General features: G+C 39.9%; 1 protein-coding gene across 1 annotated transcript in view; it reads left to right on the plus strand.

Moving 5' to 3' along the window:
• Positions 1-19,168, plus strand: part of LIN52 (lin-52 DREAM MuvB core complex component) — a 50,099-nt gene extending 30,931 nt beyond the window's left edge. The window contains exon 6 of the mRNA XM_085225299.1: positions 8,120-19,168. Within this exon, the coding sequence (XP_085081425.1) occupies positions 8,120-8,175 (56 nt within the window). The 3' untranslated portion in view covers positions 8,176-19,168. The remainder of the gene's footprint in view (positions 1-8,119) is intronic.
• Positions 19,169-19,419: the final 251 nt, after the last annotated feature.

Here is a 19,419-nt window from a genome sequence, read left to right on the forward strand (position 1 = left end):
CACAGGATGTTGGCTGTGTCCGGTCCCTGCAAGTGGGAGGTGCTGTAGGAGTATTGTTTAATATGTGGGTTGCCTGGGGCAAAGTATCCGCACATCCCAATGTTTGTGACCTGGAACGTAAGTTTAGAAGCAATTTAGACATTAGCAGAGATGTCACTGCCCCTTGCTTTAAATATTTTCATTGGCTGGCTTTGCTCATCTGTATGTGAATGAGCGCTGTGGTTTTTGGCATTCATAGCCCTTTATACATCATTGTTTCCAACTGAGTATGAACAGAATGGTGCTGCCTTGCAAGGTGGGGAAATCTGATTAAGGAAACAAAGCAATTATGTTGTAAAGAAGGATTTTTGGGGGGAGCAGATATAATTTTATTGCTTATTGGTACCAACAGTGGCATATTCGAGGAAATCTCAATCTGCATGCAATAAATCTGTTATCACCCAGGAGGAGAATTCTGAAGGAGCTCAGCAATCTCTCACCAAGCGTAGGATAAAAGACCATTACTGAGTGGAAAGAAAGGAGATGAAAAGAAGTCTGATCAGGACTTTGTGGTTCAAGAAAGGATTGGGTGTTTGACTCCAGTTCTTAAGGCTCTAGTCCAGCCATGTCCGACCCACAGACTGCATGTGGCCTGGCCCAGCCTCAGAATACACATGCACTGCTCTCAACAACCACCTATCAGCACGTGACTGGCACTGCCTGGGCTGAAACCAGGGCGTGGGGAGGACTCAGTGCAGTGCTAACTCAAGCCAGGGCAAATAATTGTATGCATTTTAATACACTGCCCGAATACAGTCCTGTTAACAGCAAAAAATAAAAATAAATAAAAGAAGCAATGCTTTCTGTTTTTTGATATAGGAATTTGAGAATAGTCTTCAAGATTGCAACAAAAAATCAATTTATGTTTACAACTTCATTTTCAGTTAATATAAATATCACCTGCTAATTTTCAAATGGAATTTGTAGATTTGCAATCAGGTATTCAACTCAAAAATTTGACCATGTCTCTTTACCAGACTTTGATAAGACCTATCTTAGTAGAGAGAAATATTCCTCAATTCACAGTCATGCCTTGTTCATGTCACCAGTTTTGGCAGTATGTGCATTTTGTGAACAATTGTCAAGGATGAAGTAAGGAGGAGTAAAATTTCATCAAAACTTTCCAATGAACCCCTTGAAACTTCACTAAAAAATTGCAGCTGCTGCCATCACGCCAGGCTGATGCATTGGTTTCACAAAAGTGAAGGCAAGTATCCCACTAGTTTTATGTTTTTGTTGCTCCTTTTGTCTGCTATTAAAAAAACAAAACAAAACAAAAACACAAAATACTAGAATGTTTTTTTTCTTACATAGTAACTATATTGTATATTTTATTAAGGCTGCTCCAAAAGTAATGCCTCCTGTTTTATTATGTTGGCCCATGATGTCAGAGGTAGATGTTGGTGGTACGTCAGTAGAGGTTGAGCCCTTCCACCAATATCCTGCTATATTCTGTTGCTGTGCAACAGATGTCAGCATAGTGGCAGTCTGACAGAATGGCATCTGATGTGGGAGTGTGCATGAAGCAAAAGTGTGTCATATCCATGCTGGAAAAAATGGCACCCACTGACATTCGTTGATGCTTGCTGAATGTGAGAGATGACACAGGGGACATGAGCACAGCAAAATGGTGGGTGGTGCATTTCAGCAGTGGTGACAGCATCAATGGGTCAGTTCTGCTGGTGCTGATTTTCAAGAGTGCTGCATGTAGGCTCATGTTTATAGCTGGCAAGAATACACAGTTAATGGTGGTGGTGATTAAAAAAATGGTTGTGTAGCTGAGAATTAAATAGTTATTGTGCTCTTCGTATCTGTTATAGTCCATGGCAATAGAACAGGCATTACTTTCAGAACCACCTATGTTTATGCAACCCAAGACGATTCCTCTTTGTTCAGAGTGGCCCAGACAAGCCAAAAAGGTTGAACACATGTGCTGTAGGCAACATTCACTGAACTGTTCCAGCAGATTGGAACTTTGTAAGTCTCTGCTGTTTACCTCTTTTAGAGATAACTGTTTTCATTGCATGCTGGGAGGAGAAGTCTATGTGCTTCACCTGCTTTGGTTGATGGTGGGCTTTCTGCAAGCCCTCCTTCCTTAGCATTTCCAAACAAGTTATGCTAGATTGTACTGGAGGTGAAGTGAGGGTAGATTCTGCCATCTTGTTCACCCAGGGAAGGAAGTAATGCTTTGTACCAAGGATGATGTTCATACTTTAAAATACTGTAGCAAGTCTTGACAGAATTCATCTTTCGGAGCCCAAATTCTTGCACTGTTGCTGACTTCTTTTTTTGTACATCTGTGCCTAAATTCTTGCTGAGACTGTGACCCCATCTGTAAGATGGGAATTAAATCACCGTATGTCTCGGGAATATTATGAAGCTTGATAAACTTTGCAAGTGCTTTGATACTGATTACCAAGAGATGCCATGGTAACAGAAACTTATTCCACCTGGAAGTTCATGTTTCTCTGTCATCTTTCCTGAAAAATACATTTCATCTGTCCTAGATGATTACACTGGTATTCAGTGTAAATGTAATGGTTTCTGAAACACAGGTTTGCAGAATTGCATGTACCAGTTCTACCTTCATTAGAGGTGATAAGCATTGCTCGTGTAGCAGCAACTCTCTGAGATGGCCGTTTTACCTTTGTGAAATGACGTTTGGTGCAGGATTCATTGATACATATTTGTTAAGAGCCTACAGTATTTCATTTGACATGTTAAAGAAGTATGAAGTTAGCAAAGTAATCGAAGTGGGTGTGGTGGTGGTTGGTTTCTCGGGGTCTGGTTTTCCTGTATATGTGTGTGTTGAGCCTGGGAGTCAGAAATGACATGGAGATGGAGATCTGTATGGATCACTTTCTCTGATGACAGAAGTTCAGATTATGTTGGTTGGCTAATAATATTCACTTAGTCTTGGCCGATATAGACCTCATTATCTTCAAAGAGCTATTTAATACTGATGTCAATCTTAACTTGTTCTTTACTGTTTTTAGAATGTCTTTTTGCCTTCACCTTGGTGAGTGACTTTATTTCCCTTCCAAATGCAATAAAGGTTGAAAGCAGCCAAGAGATTTGGCTTTGCTGTTTGCTCTCACAAGTCTCAGAAGTAAGAATCCCAACGTTAACTCCTGGGCAGGATCCTTCTATGTACCTTTTTGTCTATCCTGCCAACTAGGAAAAATAATTGTCCTCTTATCCTAACATTGTGTTAAAGGACAAAAGAAATAATTGCTGCAGCTTTATACCCTTGTGACAGTAGTGTTAACCTAAACTTGTGTTCTGCTGTCTTTCTGCAGTTCGTGTTCTTTTCCCTGAACTGTAATTTACACTGATAGCTCTTCCCAAATAAGCCCTCTTAGTTTTGTTGTCTCTGTAGTGCTAAGACACAGCAGTTTGAAAATGCATGATTGATACTTTAGAAGAATCCATGTTGAACATCAAGTCCCTTAACTATTGCAAGTACAACTGTATGGAACTGAATGGGGGGAATATTTTAATTGAAAAGCTAACAAATTATGACAGTGCCCCGAATAACATTTTGATAGTCAAGAATGTAGCATTCGAAGTGTGATACTACTGGGCTTAAAACGTATTATGTTCACATTACATTAATTGTATGTCTAGGTTTTTTTAGTAGCAAGGCATTGAGATATCAACATAGTTATGTTTTCAGGTTGGAGGAGAAGCCCAGTCAAAATTGCTCAAGAGACAGAGAAGTGCATCTTTGATGAGGGCTGAATTCATTTTAAAATATCTTTGATTTGGAGGTGCTCACAGGCTTTGTTTTGAGATCCACCCAGATGCATTATGCGGTGTAAAGTAAGATTATGATCATAAATATAATTTGTCTCACATCTTGTCACCAAGTCTGCACTTTTGTATTTAAGTATATGCTATGTTAAGAACGTGTGTATGTATGCGTGTTGCTTAGGGATTCTCCTGGATGAAAGTTTCTTATATAAGTCACTATTTTTGTTGCTGACTTTATAGCAGTAAATCCTCCCATTATTTCCTGGCTCTCCAAACCTTATGACACAGCTTGTCCTGTGCTGCTGTATGTATGAGAAGGCTTTTTATGGGCAGCAATCAGACTGGGCCCAGATCTCCAGTGCATTGTTTTTTCTTCTTATTAAATTGTCATGAAGGAATATATGGAACAGCAGTTTTCATTTGCAGTGGAGGAAAAAAAAAACGTTGAGTCCTTGTCATTTGATTAAAAGTTACTTAACCTTTAAATTGCTACAGATGTAAAGATAACTCTGAGTTTTCAGTGTAATCGCTTCCAAGTTAAAATCAGGAAAATCTTTGTGTAATGAAACCCATATGTCATAGTGAAAGGATGCAAAGCACTGGCAGAGTGGGCTGCTCTCGCAGGAGATCTGCACCCAATCTTGTTAACCAAGACTGCTTTTGGTAATCCCTCATCTCCTCACTTGTAGGAAATCAATCTGTACTACTGAATCTTTTCAACTAGCAACCACAAAATTTACTGCGAAGAAGCAGCTTGAGGGCAGTTGTAGTAGAAGAGGACCCCAGGCAACAAGGCTAAATGCGGGATTGAAGGATTGAAGTTCTAAAGAGGAGATTATATTAAACCTTATTCTGTTCCCCTATCAAGTAGAAATCTCTCCTTCTCCTTTCAGCCTCAGGCTTCACTGTCCAATACTGTTCCTGAGATCTGCTTCTCCCCAGCAGCAAACTTAACTCACAGGGCACAGCATTCTCTATTAGTTGTAACAGCCTGAAACCATTTTACAATAGTTATCTTTTTGAGAGTCAATTCAAGCACTCAACTTGCATTGTAACTAGTGCTGATAACATCTTCGTGTTTTTTTCTATGGTCTTCAGTGCCCTCTCCTTCCTCCCTACTATGTGAGATTAATTTGTATCCAAGCTATTGCGATCATATCCATTGTTGATTTTCTATTGTAGTAGATGCACTGCTAAGGCAAGGCTGTAAATTGTCTCTTGACACGGAGATTCATGATTCCGCTTCATGCTGCACAGTCTCTGTAGTGGCTGTCTGCTGGTGCGATGAAACCTGTGCTCAAGCCCTTTTTCCACTACAAATCTGTAGTTTAAGCAACCATTTTAAAGAAAAATCCCCAAGGTTTTCACTACAGTTCTGTCCAACCCTGTAATTAAAAAGTCCACCTCTATCTGCCATACAGTGTGCTTCTACTGGTCCCTTGGGTAGTGGCTTAAGATGGGTTTTGCTGTCCCAGGCTGTGTTTGTATTTAGAATGTGGGTGATGGTTTCTTACTTCACAGCCTCTTTCTTTTTCTAGCAAGCTCCAGAAGGCCCAGTTGGAAACGATTCCTGTTTCTAAGAATTCATTCATCAGAAGCAATGCTGAGCAGCAGAGTCAGTTTAATATTTGAGGCTTTTCTGTGCGAAACCCAAGCTGAAGACATACTCCAGTGCATATCTGAGAGGAACAAAGGGGAAGGAATAGCCAAGACGTTTGAACACAGCACCGTGTAATATGTACTTGGCCTGTGTTTACGAGGAATACATTGAACTGTGATCCCTGGACAGACAAGAGAAGCAGCTGAAGCAGGGAAAACAAGATTGTCAGTGTTCGTGGAATCTTGCCCTTAGTTTGGCTGGGATTTGTTTGTGGTGGATGTTATTTCCTGGCCGTTTTCATACATATACAAAGATGTAAGGTCCTTTCTTTCTGTTTGGCATCATATCTTTAAAAATAAAGCCCTGTTGCAAGGCTGAGTATGTGAGGAGAAGAGGAATACAGAATAGCAGAAGGCTGTCTCCTGTTCCTAATGGGATTTTGTAGCAGCATGTGCGAGTTTGTTTCAGAAGTCAGAAATGAACAGATGTTGGTATAAATTACCTCTGTGTCTGATGTCTTGCAAATTAAAAGCGCGGTTGGCATCACTAAACAATTTCACCAGGTTGGGGGGGGGGAAGCGGGCGGTGATTATTGTAGCAGGTCGGTAAGAATCTTTAAGCTGCAGCAGAACAGGATAGCAAGGATAAAGGAATGAAGAATAAAATGAGAGGTCTGTGAATTAATCAGAAATGTTAACATCTCAGATGACAAGTGAACAGGAGGGCACGTGTTCTGGAGCAACCCCCAACCCACAGTAATTTTGCTCAGCGCACAGAAGGAGTCTATGCTCTCTGCCTGATTTATAGGGTGCAGCCTCTTTAGGGAACAGAATTGTCATGTATTCGTATATCTCCTATATGGGACTTGCACTCAGGAAAACTTTCTGCTCAATCAGCAGTAGTTCAGCTTTGTGCTTTCTCCACAAGAAGTGCTTCAAAACATCCACTGTTGCTGGTGCAAGGCAGGGAGATGTCTTAGAACTGTTGGTGAAAACCTATTCTTACCTGACACGTTCAGAAACTTGCATTTTTATTTAATCGCATTCTTTCTGCTAGACAACTTAGTTCTTGACAAAATAGCAGTCTGTTTCCTGCCCTTCTCCGCACCTTCTACCAGTGTGTCTCTTCAGTAACACTGAAAGACATAGGCTATCTTGCAGACGTGGAGGTAAAGATACAAAGGAATAAATGACATTTGTGGTAGCTTATGCTGATTCAGAAGCAGAGTTGGGAGTGGATCCCAGATGATAAAACTCACAGCTGATGGCATGAACCATGTGAATAACACAGCGAGCTGCAGTAGCTGTGTGGGGCATGTTCCACTTGTGGCAATGGGCTTTGTAGCCTACTAATATCTAAGTGTGCCAGGCACTTTGTAACAGTACTGTTTTACATGTCCGCACCTCATGCTATAACTTGAGTTTCTAAATTAGAATGTAATAATTTGAAGAATAACCTTTATAGCTAAAATCAAAATACCTTTACCTGATGGTGAGTATTTGAGTATTTTAAGCTAAACAAACACTTACTACATTTCAGTTCTATTCAAACAGATAACGAGTAATATCGAGTAAAAAGTTAACATCAGCAACATGCTCACCCCGTGTTTTTTTTATGCTAATTGTCATTGCTGTTGTTCCTCTCAGTAGAGAGGTCAGGAATTGAATGGAGAAAACAGGAAATTAATTCCCTCTGCCTTTCAGAGTCTCTCTAGGTTAGGCATGGGGAGATGTGCATGCTCTCATCAATCCTGTGAATAAAAACATCCATGTTTTGATGGCTGTCAGTCCAGCATGAAGCTCACATTTTTATGTAAAAGAAATGATGGGAAGCTCCAGTGGGGAAATTGTCTCTCTCCAGGACTCTTGTCACTAATCGAGCTGTCCTTGATGCATTGCATTGAGTTGTGAGACAAAGATGGTACGTGGGCTGCTTTGCCAGTTTGTGAGCTTGTGTTCACAAGTCAGAAGCGACTCATGCAGGAAAGTGGCTTTGTAAACCCTGTGGCTTTGTAAACCCTGTGTAATACAGCTACCAGAGATTGATGGTGCCGAGAGAGATGTATAAACCTTGCCTTGCTGTATTAAACATCGAAGGAATGACAATGCAGAGAGAGCGAGAAGACCAAAGCTCTATAAACTTTAGTTTATTGCACCATCCATGGATGAACTCTGTTGGGGGGAATATAAACCCTGTTATATTACTGTATCCAGGGATTGACACTACTGAGAGAGAATGCTGTCTGATTTCTGTTGGAGATCGTAGCATCCGGGGACCAGTAATCCTGAAATGGAGAGAGTTCCATAATCTCTGATGGGATTATAACATCCAGGAACAATTGCTTTGAGACAGTGATGGAGATGTGGATTATACTATTCAGAGATGGATGGTAATAGAGACAGAAGCGGAATCTGCAAGAAAATAATGCAGCAGGAATAGAAAACTGAGATCCTATGTAACAAGGAAGCCTTTGGGAGTCATTGCTGAGTTTAGAAAGTTTCAGGCCTTGCCTGCATTTCTTGATTGTCAGGATGTTGGGCTGTAATGCAGATATATTTACCTTTAACTTAAATAAAGAAAGTTCTTATTCTTAGTAGAAGCATAAATTAAATGATTTTCTTACCCTCTGGTTAAATACTGTAAAATATACAACTCTGTTTGGGTTTCTTGGATTTCTTTTAATATTAATCTTTTTTTTTTTTTTTTTCCTCTCCCTTGTGGTTTCAGCTAGAGAAATGACTCGAGGGAAGTTCCTGAACATCTTAGAGAAACCCAAGAAGTAACTGCAGCATCTGAAGCTGGGACAATAAAGTATCCTGACTGGATCATATTACGTACTGTGGATCCAGATGAACCCCAAAACTTCTAAGAAGTACAAAGCTCTTGCTGTAGACGCTCAGAAGCAAGCACCTCTTTTACTTCCACAGCTCTTCTCTTTGCAGGAGAGACATACTGCATACGCAGGTTACTAGGCCTGTGATTAGGTGCATTGGAATTCAGACTTCTTCCTGCCTTAAGATATCCAAATGGAAGGATTTGACCCTGACATGCAACAACAAAGTCACCTGATGGGTTGGGTTTTTTTAGTCAGCTATTTAAAGTGTGCCCCCATAGTGACCTTACTGGATTGTTCTCGAGTGGCAGCACCAGTGTAAAGTAAACAGCAGCTTTTCATGAGACTGGCCAGCATGCATCCTGTTGCATTGGCCCTCTTGTGTGTCTGTATATGCATTGGTTTCCTACACACAAATTCTGTGTTGAATGACTGGACAACAGTTTGGGATGCGGTCTGAGACACATAGCAGTGGTTCTGCAGAACACTTGCTTTTAGTGTAGAAATTGAGTGCAGTCTGCATTAGGTTCCAGCTAATCTCTGCCTTCAGAGAAATGTGCCCAGTACCACAGTGGATATTCAGTCTGCTGGTCCTTTCACTTCCTATGGCTTGTATCAACTATTGTGCGTACTGAGAGCTTATAGTGCTACAGTTTTCTAGTGAAATCTAGACTGATAGAGATAGGGGCTATGAAGCGTTACTATACCATGAAGGAAATAGTTGCCATAGTAAGTTCAGCATATACACAAAGAAACAGCTTTGTCTGTCTGCTCTGCAATTCTCAATTTGCTTCTTACAGAGCTAGAAACAGAGTAGAGTTATAAGGTTGAAAGGAAAGGCAGTCATGTTTTCAATACTCCAGAAATGGGCAGGCTTGTGAGCCCCATTGTGAGGATACTCTGCTTAAATAGAGTCTTCACATTTCTAAAAGTAGCATTTCTTGTTATTTTCATTACTTGGAAAACTGGGATCTCAAAATTAGGTTCACCTGCAAAATTAAAATTCTGAAGGGAGAATTTTCTGTGACCCAGTCTCTTAGCACACAGTTCTGGACTTTACTAATTTTACCATTTAATGCATTTTCTTTCTGTCAATGCACTTCTGCATGTTCAGCTCTAAGAAGTTAAGGAGCATGTTTGGATTTTGTTTACAAGAACTTCTTTTTCATCCTATTTTTCTAGGAAATAATAGTGTAAGTGTTAGTAACTATGATCTTTCTAGGGTAAAGCATAGTATTAAAACATTGGATAAAGAATAGGGTTTTTTTTTTCCACTTAAAAAATGTTACTTTTAGCATCCATACTTCTCAAAGTCTGTCATTTCCCAGACTGATAATCACATATGAGAGGAGAAATGTCTTGGAAATAGTACTTGTGCCTCGTCATTAACAGGTTACCCTTAGAGCATTGCAAATGTCTGTCTTTGCAGAGACTGTTTTCAGTTATGTGTGTGATAAAGGAGATTTTTAATCAAATAGACTCCTGAATTTTTTTTTTAAGGTGACTGTGGTATTTTAGCTTGCAGTCTGTGGTCGTGGTTGTTATCGGTGAAAACCAGGCTTGTTTTGGACAACTCCAGTTAACTAAATTTAAGCAGTTAAATCCCAAATCCCAGGAAGGTAACACACAAATACTGAATATTTAGGAATTTCAGGAGCGTGGTTTTAAACTTAATGGATTTACTTCCCTACTTTGGTTTACGTAGGACCATGCTTAACAGGAACTCCATCCCTTGAGAACATGAGAGATAAGACATTGGAGTGAGAAGAGAAGCTAAGAATCATGGTTCAGAGACAAAAGTTGCTGGTGCAAGCTAATGTTAATGTAGTTTCAAAAATTATACATTTAAAATGCAATTGTAAGTTTGTATACTATATATAGTATGTATACATACCACATAATGGGATATTTGGTCTGTACGACTAATATGAGTTTGTGCATTTCATACAGGTTTGTTGATCCAACACATTAAGAAATTAAGATCTAAAAGGAGGAGGAATGTAGGAGAAGATATCAAAGCCTGTTTGTTTTCCAGTATGTCTAGTAAGAAATTTCAGGCTTTTAGCAGTTCTTAGTAACATACATGTCTTTTAAGAACAAACAAAAAATCTTTACCACACAGTACTTATTGTCTATAGGGCAGCAAATAATATGTGCCTTAGAACTGTATTTATTGGCTTTGTACTTTGTCATCTGTGGAGATCAGCCAGTGCTGCATATTTTATTGGTAATGCGTATACGTATTTTGTATGATAGCTGGAGAATTGTAATCTGTTGCTGCTCTGTAATCTGATAACAAACAAATGCAGAGCTCAAAGAGTAGCCTGAGTTTCCAGAAGAGCTCTCTGGGATGCAAAAGCTGTTGGCTTAGTCACCCGGGCAGTGCTCTTTCTTAGGTTCTTCTTTACTGTTAAGTTGATAAGACACTTTGCTCGTCACCACTTCAGTTTTCAACCTGTGACTACTTCATTCCTGTCGGTAAGTAAATAGTTGGCAATATCCAAATGGTACTGGAGATTTTCATGCCCTCTTGAACCACCATTTCTTCCCTCTTCAGTGATGTCCTTCCCAACATCACTGCAACATCTATCTATATAATAACATCTGGTGACTTTATATTGCTGGTAAATTTCTTAAAAATTCTTTTAATAAGAAAGTTTCTTAAAATAAGAAAGTTTCTTAAAATTCTTAATTTTAAAACAACAACAAGTTTTGATAAATGATGTGAATGAAGAGTATAATAAGGTCATAATTCAGTAATACTATTTGAGCTTGTGCAGAACTTTATGAAGTATTTTCATGCATTGGTGTGTTAGATGTTACTGTCAGGTTCCTGGAAATGAAACCTATGGTTTTAGTTCCTTTTAAATGCTGTTGTTGTATTAAATGCGTAGTTGTAAAGGCTGTTCATTTTTTGAGTATCTAATGCTTTAATCCAACTCAGAATAAATTCTTGTTCTATTAATTAATATAATCATAAAAGTCTTGTGGCACTTTAAATGGAAGAGGTTAATATTCCATTAAGCTTAGTGCTTTGCCATTACAAAATTGACAGTTTCGGAACAATCCTACAACCTGCAATTTCTCAGTTTTTCTCAACAACTCTTAGAAATAACAGGTATGTAAAATTGACTAATCCAACTCAGAGGCGATATTTAAACCATATTTTTTTATCTTATTGTGGTGTTTCAAGGCAAATCACAAACTTGTCTTACCTGTAATCATCTTCTTGTTTTAAGCAGTTGTAGATGCATAGGAAGGAGTATACACAAGAGGCTTGCGCATAGATTTTGCTTTAGGTAAGCCTATCCAGCAGTCTCGTAGTGACGTTTCGAGCTAGTTTGAGCCTGGTATGCAGTAGGCCCTACCGCCATTCATTTGTTTTATTCCTAATTTATTTGTACTTCTGGTTCCTAAAATGCTCTATGGGAGTGAATTCCATCTTTCAGCTGTACAAGGAAAAGTTTTTGTTTTAACATTACTGTTTGTTTTAAACCTGCTTACGTGATGACTTGATTTTGAACCTTTCATTTCTTTTACTGTCAGTGGCTTTTGGTTTTGTTTTAACCTGTCTCTCTTCTATTTGTGATTTTTTTTGTGTCTGTTACATTTTTGTTCCTTGGCATTTCTGTCTTCTATTAATCCTTTCATTGATGCCTTAAGAAAATCTGTGGAGTGTTCAGACTGCAGGCATGCTGTGGAGGTGAGTAGTAATGATGGCTTGTATTTGGTTTTTCTGCTGTTTTCTCCCACATCAATATTGGCTAAACCCTGCTTTGAATAGCTCTAAAAACAGAGTCATCACTTAACTGCATGCACAGAGACTGCAAATCTGATCTTATCCACTTCATTTTCACCTAAGGCAACTTTTATTAGGTAAACAGTGCTTTTTTTTCCCAGCTGTGAAAACAGTTGTGCCAAATGCTTCATGATGAGGAAGTGATTCTAGGTATTTCATCAACTTTTGTGGTACATAAAAAAGTGAAATGCATCTTTTCTACGATCTGAAAGCTTGGTCTCTTATGGTACTGAATTTGCAGCAAGCTTGCATCAACGTTTTTGGTAATACTTCGAAACTAATATGAATTTGTAGACAATGGTCAAAAGAAAAGGACAACTTGCAGATTATGAATACAGAAAATCCATTGACCGTGTCTATTTTACTCTGTTAGTAAAGTCAACAGTCACTCAGAATATCAAATATGTGATCTTAATTGAGGCATCAACATGTTTTGACATTTTTCTTGGAGTTCCTCTCAGGATGAATCCCAGGCACCAAGGGCACTCCAAAAGGAAAAATGATTGTATCTCAGAGTGAGCTGTCTGCATACGGTAGGCAAATTGTATCATGTGACAGTAATCCCCCTCCTTAGTTTTGTATGCCCATTTCATAAACCAAACCCTGTACTGACACCTTTTAACAAGTGTCATCTCATTACTCACTGGATTGTTGACAAAGACAGTGACTAGCACAGGCCCTGCAAGTGTCTGTGGGACAAGTTGCCAACCTCCCTCTTTTACAAAAATTGACCATTTATTCTTCCTGCTCATTTCCTATTTTATAATCCCTCGTTGATTTACAGGAAGACTTAGGCTATTATTTTATGACATTTTTTCAAGAGCCGGAAGAAGGCTGTAGTAAAACTCAAAATTATATCACAAGGTCATCTTTCTGTGCTTGTTAACATCTTGTACAATACACAATAGTTGTGTGGAAAAAATATCTTCCACTAAAACTGTTCACATTTCCCTGTTATATGTGATGTATTCTTGCATCTGTTTTGTTGTTCTTTAGACGTCTCCCAGTTTTCGCTGAGTTACACAATTGATGCTAAAAGCTGGTGGTCTGTAGTTTGAGCAGAATTGTTGTAGTTTGTAAGAATTGTTGCCTGCTGTTCCTCTAATAGTTCATTTAAGGTAGAGGTTATGCATCACATGTATTATTTCATCAGTTTTTTATCCAGAACTCTACAGTGACCACCTGTTGGCTTCATACTGACTCTTTAAGCATCTCATGGTGTTGAAAATGAGGAATTCTCATACTTTTAAAAAAAAAGTTCTAAATTGGTGTTGTAGGAGATGCATATTAGCCTCCCTTGTCCCAAAACCTTTTACATTTTCAAGGGTAGCTGCACACTGAAATGGATAGATACAAGCAGCAAAACGCTCACGTCTGGTTGTTAACGTAAAATTCCTGGCAGGGAGAGAAAAATATACCTTGATGAAAGATGATCCTTGATATTTTTAAAAGGAAAGAAAAAGAAAAAAGCAGTGAAAAGTGAAAGAAGATCCTCTTGGTTTTTGTGTTATGCTATGATTCTTGGAATCAAAGCTATTCTAGAACTGTTATCTCTGCAAATCTACCCTAAATCAGCTTTCAACTTCTATCAGGAGGACATGAAATGCAAAACTTGAAGTGAAATGTTGCCAATCAATTCTAGTCTGTGTGAAGATTTTAAAAAGCATAAGTAGTCAGAAGTATGTATAGTTTCTGAAATTGTGTAATCTGTATTCTATACAGAATATGTGTAATATTGCCATGTTTAGGTTGTGCTAAATTTTCAGCATGGAGGGATCTCTTCACATTTTGACTGTCATCCACTGTAACTGCTGGTTTCTGGACTTGACCTTTTCTGCTGTGTCCCTTTCAGCTAGCTGATGCATGCACAGAACAGGCGTTTTCTTGTTGGGTTTATGTGGTTGACCTCTGGCCTCCCTGCTGATTCCTATAATACCGATCAGTGACCAGTGAAGTCAGAACTCTCCTTGGCTGTCTCTGTTACAGACACCTCAGTATGGAACAGAAAAGAGGAAGAGGGGTGAGCTTGAAAGTGGTTACTTAATTGCTAATAGAAAAAAATGGGCACTAAGAGTGACCTTGCACCTTATTTATTGATCAGATCTTGGAAGGGTGCAAAATACTTGACTCGATTCCGTATCGCTTGAAAGACTGTCTCTATGACCAACAAATGATAAGTAGGTGCAATAATACAGGGTAATTAAATTTTGTGTTTTTAGGCATGTGGATGTGCGAAGGAGGATTCCCTTCCCAAAAATACCAGACACATCCAACAACTTCCCTTGTAATCACAGAATCTTAAAGTGAGTTCTTAAGCATTAGAGACTCACCATTTGACATCTTTCACTTCTCGCAGTACCCCAAAATGCAGCAGGTTATGTACAAAAATTCAGGAGGGAAGCTCGTAAGCTAAATCAGAATGAGGAACAAGAAACCAGCAGTGACCCAAGTGGTCATGGATGCTGAGGCTACCTGGTTCTGTGACCTTCATTTTGTATTCCTCACCCTGTATTAAAGTAACTTTCATTAGTTACTGCTAACTTTCACTGACTTATTTATATGTATGTATATTGACTATCCTAAATTGCCTTGCAGGGTAATCGCCTGCCCCTGACATTCTCTTGGACTCTACATAAATTTGTTTTTTTGGCTTACCTTCCTGCCCACTGGGGTTTCTCTTCCCTGCTTAGTTCACCAAAGTCATAGCACTATAAATCTTAAGGACAAATCCTTTCTGGTAAGATGCTGATTGGCAGGAGCAATCAGTCTGTAACCAGCAACCCTGAAGGCAAAGGGATCCGCACGATCTGAGCAACTTTACTTAGAATCAGTTGAAGTATTTTGCTCAATATGGGCTTCTTGTCAAAAATTGTCATTGGGTTCTGGACAAAATGTTTTGCTGAATTATATTTAAGATGATAGTGGTTTACCAAGAAGAAGTTGGGTTGAAAGTCAGAGGGAGTATGTATCCTCCCTTTACCTTCTTTTGATCATGGAGTTTGAGCTCTGGTCTCCTACCCACCTCACAACCTCTGGAAGTTCTCATATTCTTGATCATTTGGGGGCCATCTTTAGAAACCTGTCCTGTGAAAACTTGTATGTGTTCCTTTCCGAGGGAAGATGATATGTATGTACTCCTTTTGTATCTGTACTCTAGGGCAGAGACATGGCACAGCCTCATCAGAGGAAAGCATGTACCAGGTGCTGTGCTTCTGGCAAGGTAGATCCTAGTCAGACACTGGAAAGAAGGTATGTCAGGAGGAGGAGGGGCGAACAGGTGAGCAATGGCGATGGAGAGCTGGAGTGAGGCTGGAGAAGACCTTTGTCCCCAGTAATGGAAGAGGCTGCCCAGAGAGGTTGTGGATGCCCTGTCCTTAGAGGTGTTCAAGGCCAGATTGGATGGGGCCCTGAGCAGCCTGGTCTAGTATTAAATGGGGAGGTTGGTGGCCCTGCATGTGGCAGGGGGGTTGGAGATCCATGATCCTTGAGGTCCCTTCCAACCCTGGCCATTCTGTGATTCTGAAATGAGTGGCCACCAGCTCTGTGCTGTGGCTGGGCCCCAGCACCCAGGATGCTTTCCTCCCCATTTCACCACATCCCCCTTCTAGTCTCGGTGCCTGTGAGGCGGCTCCCAATGCAGTCTGTGGCACAGGGAGTGCTGAACTGCCGCTCGTTAGAAGAATTCCCCCAAGTCGGACCTATGGTACGAGCCGTGTGAAGCGGAAGACAATTAGGGGCTTATTAGTGTCCTGGGGAGACGTGTAACTTGTGTTGCTGGGACTTACCAAAACAGCGAGAGTCTTACCGGCAAGCTCCAGCCGAGAAAAGACTGAGGGATTGTCTCACCTAATTATGGGGAATGGGCCTCTTTGTGTTTGTGATTCGGTACGGTTGTCCGATCGCTTTTCTCTGGCTGCTGGCTCAGGCCGAACTGGAAGTGTGCTAATTAGAAGAGAAATGGACGTAGTGATCCTGTCAGCTCTTGTTACCGGCGTGGACAAAGCCGAATATTATTCTGAAGCAGTGTTTTGTGAGTGTCCCCCTTCCAGCTCTCATTAAGGGCAAGGTTGGTGGACGGGGAGGGGACTCGACCACATGGGTTGGCTAATGGAGCACGGCTACCGTTACTGTGCTAATTAACGGGCTCAAGAGGCAAATGTTTCTCCAACCAGCAGTCCCAGTAGCTGCACCTGGTGCTTCTAAAACCCAGGCATCTCTGGACAGGCAAGGCAAAGCAAAGACTATGTATAAGGGGAAGGAGCTTTATTTATGACATCCATCAGCCATCCAAAAGGACCGTTACAGTGGTGAACAAAGAATGGCAGAGAGTAAAGCTGCTGCGGCAGTAAGTCCAGCCATCCCTTTCCCACCAACATTCACTGATGTATAGGGCAATGTATTGTCTTTACCCCATAGAAGTAGGAAGTGGGCAGGTTTGTTGCATTATCACAAGTGCTGTCTCTCAGCAGAAGAGAGCAGTGAGCATGAGGGTCTATGGAATTGAGTAGTGTTTTTGACTTGTCATACAAATTTCTTTTTATTAAGAAAGGAGTATAGTAACTTGCAAAGTAATTGCTGATTGATATTTCAAAAGTTGTAGGAATGATTAAGTTAGACTTAAAAGATCTTTAAGTTAATTAAAAGATCTTTAATTAGTCAGTGTCTTTGGGCTAGGTACAGTAAAAGATGTGATATTGTCCTAGAACTTTGAATTTGCTTTCTCTGTTTTAACAAAATTCTTGACCTGTCTTGTCATTTTTATTCAAAGACGACCATTAATTCTCTGGGTAGATGGTATGTAGCTGGAAGAAGTATTTTCTTCTCTGTTTTTCTTTAATAGGTGATTCTCAAAGCAGATGTTGAATCCTTCTGTTTCATGCAGGCTAGCAGAGTTTTCAGCTGGAGAAACAACAGCCTGACTCCTCTCATTGGAAAACAATGTCCTCCCTGTTAAATAAGCTCATTTTACAGCTTTCCTTTACTTGCTCTATATCCTTTTATTTTGAGGGCAATTGTTGAGGCTCCAATCAGAATTTGTATGGCTGTCCTGAACTCTTACCAAAATCATGTTCAGCCTTACACTAAGGAAAGTGAGCAGCATGGAGAGGAATCAAGTGCGGGAAGAGTGGCAAAAGGGATTGTTGAAGATGAGTTTGTGGAAAAGTGGAAGCATTTGATGTGTTCTGAATAATCTATAGCTCTCTTAAACCAAACTATGTTTGCACTGAGGGAGAGATGGGACATCAGCATCTTTTTCTGCAGGAGGAATCTGGATGGTTCTTCACATTCCAAAAAGATAAAAATAAATCCTTTGGAATGTGTGCTTGGCAATTGCTCCCAAAAAACAGTCATTGGGGATAATTGTTCTTCCCTCTTTTTTGCCCTTCAATTCTTCAGAAGAGCAGTGTGCTACAAACATGCATCTGCCTTTGACACTATCCTCACAATTCTGCCTTTTTCTGCATGCTTGAGTACTGCTTTTGGACATATTTTGTTAAATTTAAGGAAGCTACAAGAGATTCCTGCTTTTTTTTTCCTTGTGTCATTTGTCCTTCATGGTGAAGATGTTCCAGGGAAAAGATTAGTGATGTCTTTCCAAAGCTTCACCAACAGTCTGCTGTCATCTGGGATGAAGCCTAAGCTCTGTTGTTTGCTTGTGCTTCTGTTTTTTTCTGACTCCAATGGCTGTGATCCCAGCAACCTGGGGCAGCATGGTCACTGTGTCTAGTCCTGCATAGCTGCAGAAGCCCTTTCCTTTTAAGTAGCTGCAGTAATGGCTTCAATCTTAAGAGTCGTGATGTCCCAGCTGATCTCCAAAGAGGGCTTGAACAGTATCTTTCCTGCAAAAGGGTTTATTCTCAAAGAAGGAGATATGTAATCCTCTTACTAAAGCCCAGAAAGGAAATTGGAAACCTTTATGGCTCCTGCCTCATACTCCCAGGGAGCTGACGGCTTTTATACTGCTTCACAAATAGAAAAGGTAGAGAAAATTTGAATGTAAATATTCCATCTGGCCTTAGGTTCTCCAGTGGATGCTGAGTGAGACCTGCATCCCCACTGCCTTCATATGTCCTACCACAACGGGTCTGTAATAGAGTTCTGAAGAGGAACAGCTATGGTTACTTTGAACCATGAAGATGGCCACCAAGTGCAGATCACTTCCTCATTTTCCAGATGCTTCAGTCACGGTCCAAGGAGGAGTCCCAGATCAATGACAGATAACTAAAGACCATCATAGTAGCCTCCATTTCTGTGCTCTGTAAATTGGGAATAGAGTGACCTCTGGAATAAGGTTTGATGACATTTACCATGTCAGGCCTCACTGGCAGACAGCAGGAGAAAATACTCCAGGAACATGCTGCTGGTTTTCCCACTTTTCCTCTGTTTCTTTGCTCAGGTAAATATGAGTATTCTGGCCTGTTACAGCACCATTCTCATGGCCTGTTGTGATGCTGCTGTACAAATAATATCATACAACATATGCATACAAAGATCAATCTAATATAAAAATTGTTGATTTTGTGTTTTCCCAAGAAGGACATTCTGGTGAAGAGCATCCTTACAGAGAAGCAGCAAGCACTCAAGAATATTGTAAAGACCAGATGATAAATGTACAGAGTGCGTGCCGTTGGAGGAAAAATGGTGCAATGGGTTTTTCTTCACTAAAACCTTCAGTCATGAATGTCCCATTTACTCATGGTACAGTAGCAGACCTGTGGGCTTCGGTAGTGTTTGGAAGATGTCTCTTTTCTTGTTGGAGTTATCAATCACCATATCGTAATCTTTTCACATAGAGTGACATCAGCAAGTAATTCTGCTGTGAATTATATAAACGTATTAAATGAAAGTCTCTATCCTCGAGAACTTACGAGCAGGTGAGGCAATAGAAAACTGGAAGGAGGAAAGGTGACATCAAGATGTAAAGAGACTTGTAGAGGTCATCCAGCACTCACAATTCAAACCCCAAGACTGGGGAAGTCTTAGCCCCAGTCCAATCGCCCTTCTGCTGCTTGCTGTCTGCCTTGTTTCATTAAATAGGTATTTTTTTTAAGTTTTAAAAAATATAAATAAATAAAAATGCACGCACTTAAGCAACTGACAGACATTAGGAATTTAAATAATAATAAATCGCAGTGTGATACTAGTCAGGTTAATCTTTTTTTAAAGACGTGTAAGAACTATTCAGATGATGAAATTTTCTTAAAAGTCACTTTAATGTTATATTAAAGATTGAGAATTTTAAAACAGAACACTAAAAATGAAGCTTTCTCACAGTGCTATTATCTCGACATTGTACATGCATTTAGGAGAGGCATGAGTATTAGAAATCCTAATAGCAACTATAACATCTTCATTTATGTAGGAACGCTCTTTCATACTTTCCTGAGCCTTTTA

Source organism: Meleagris gallopavo, chromosome 5 (genome assembly GCF_905368555.1).
Source record: "Meleagris gallopavo chromosome 5, MGAL_WU_HG_1.1, whole genome shotgun sequence".
In the NCBI taxonomy this organism is placed as follows: Eukaryota; Metazoa; Chordata; class Aves; order Galliformes; family Phasianidae; genus Meleagris; species Meleagris gallopavo.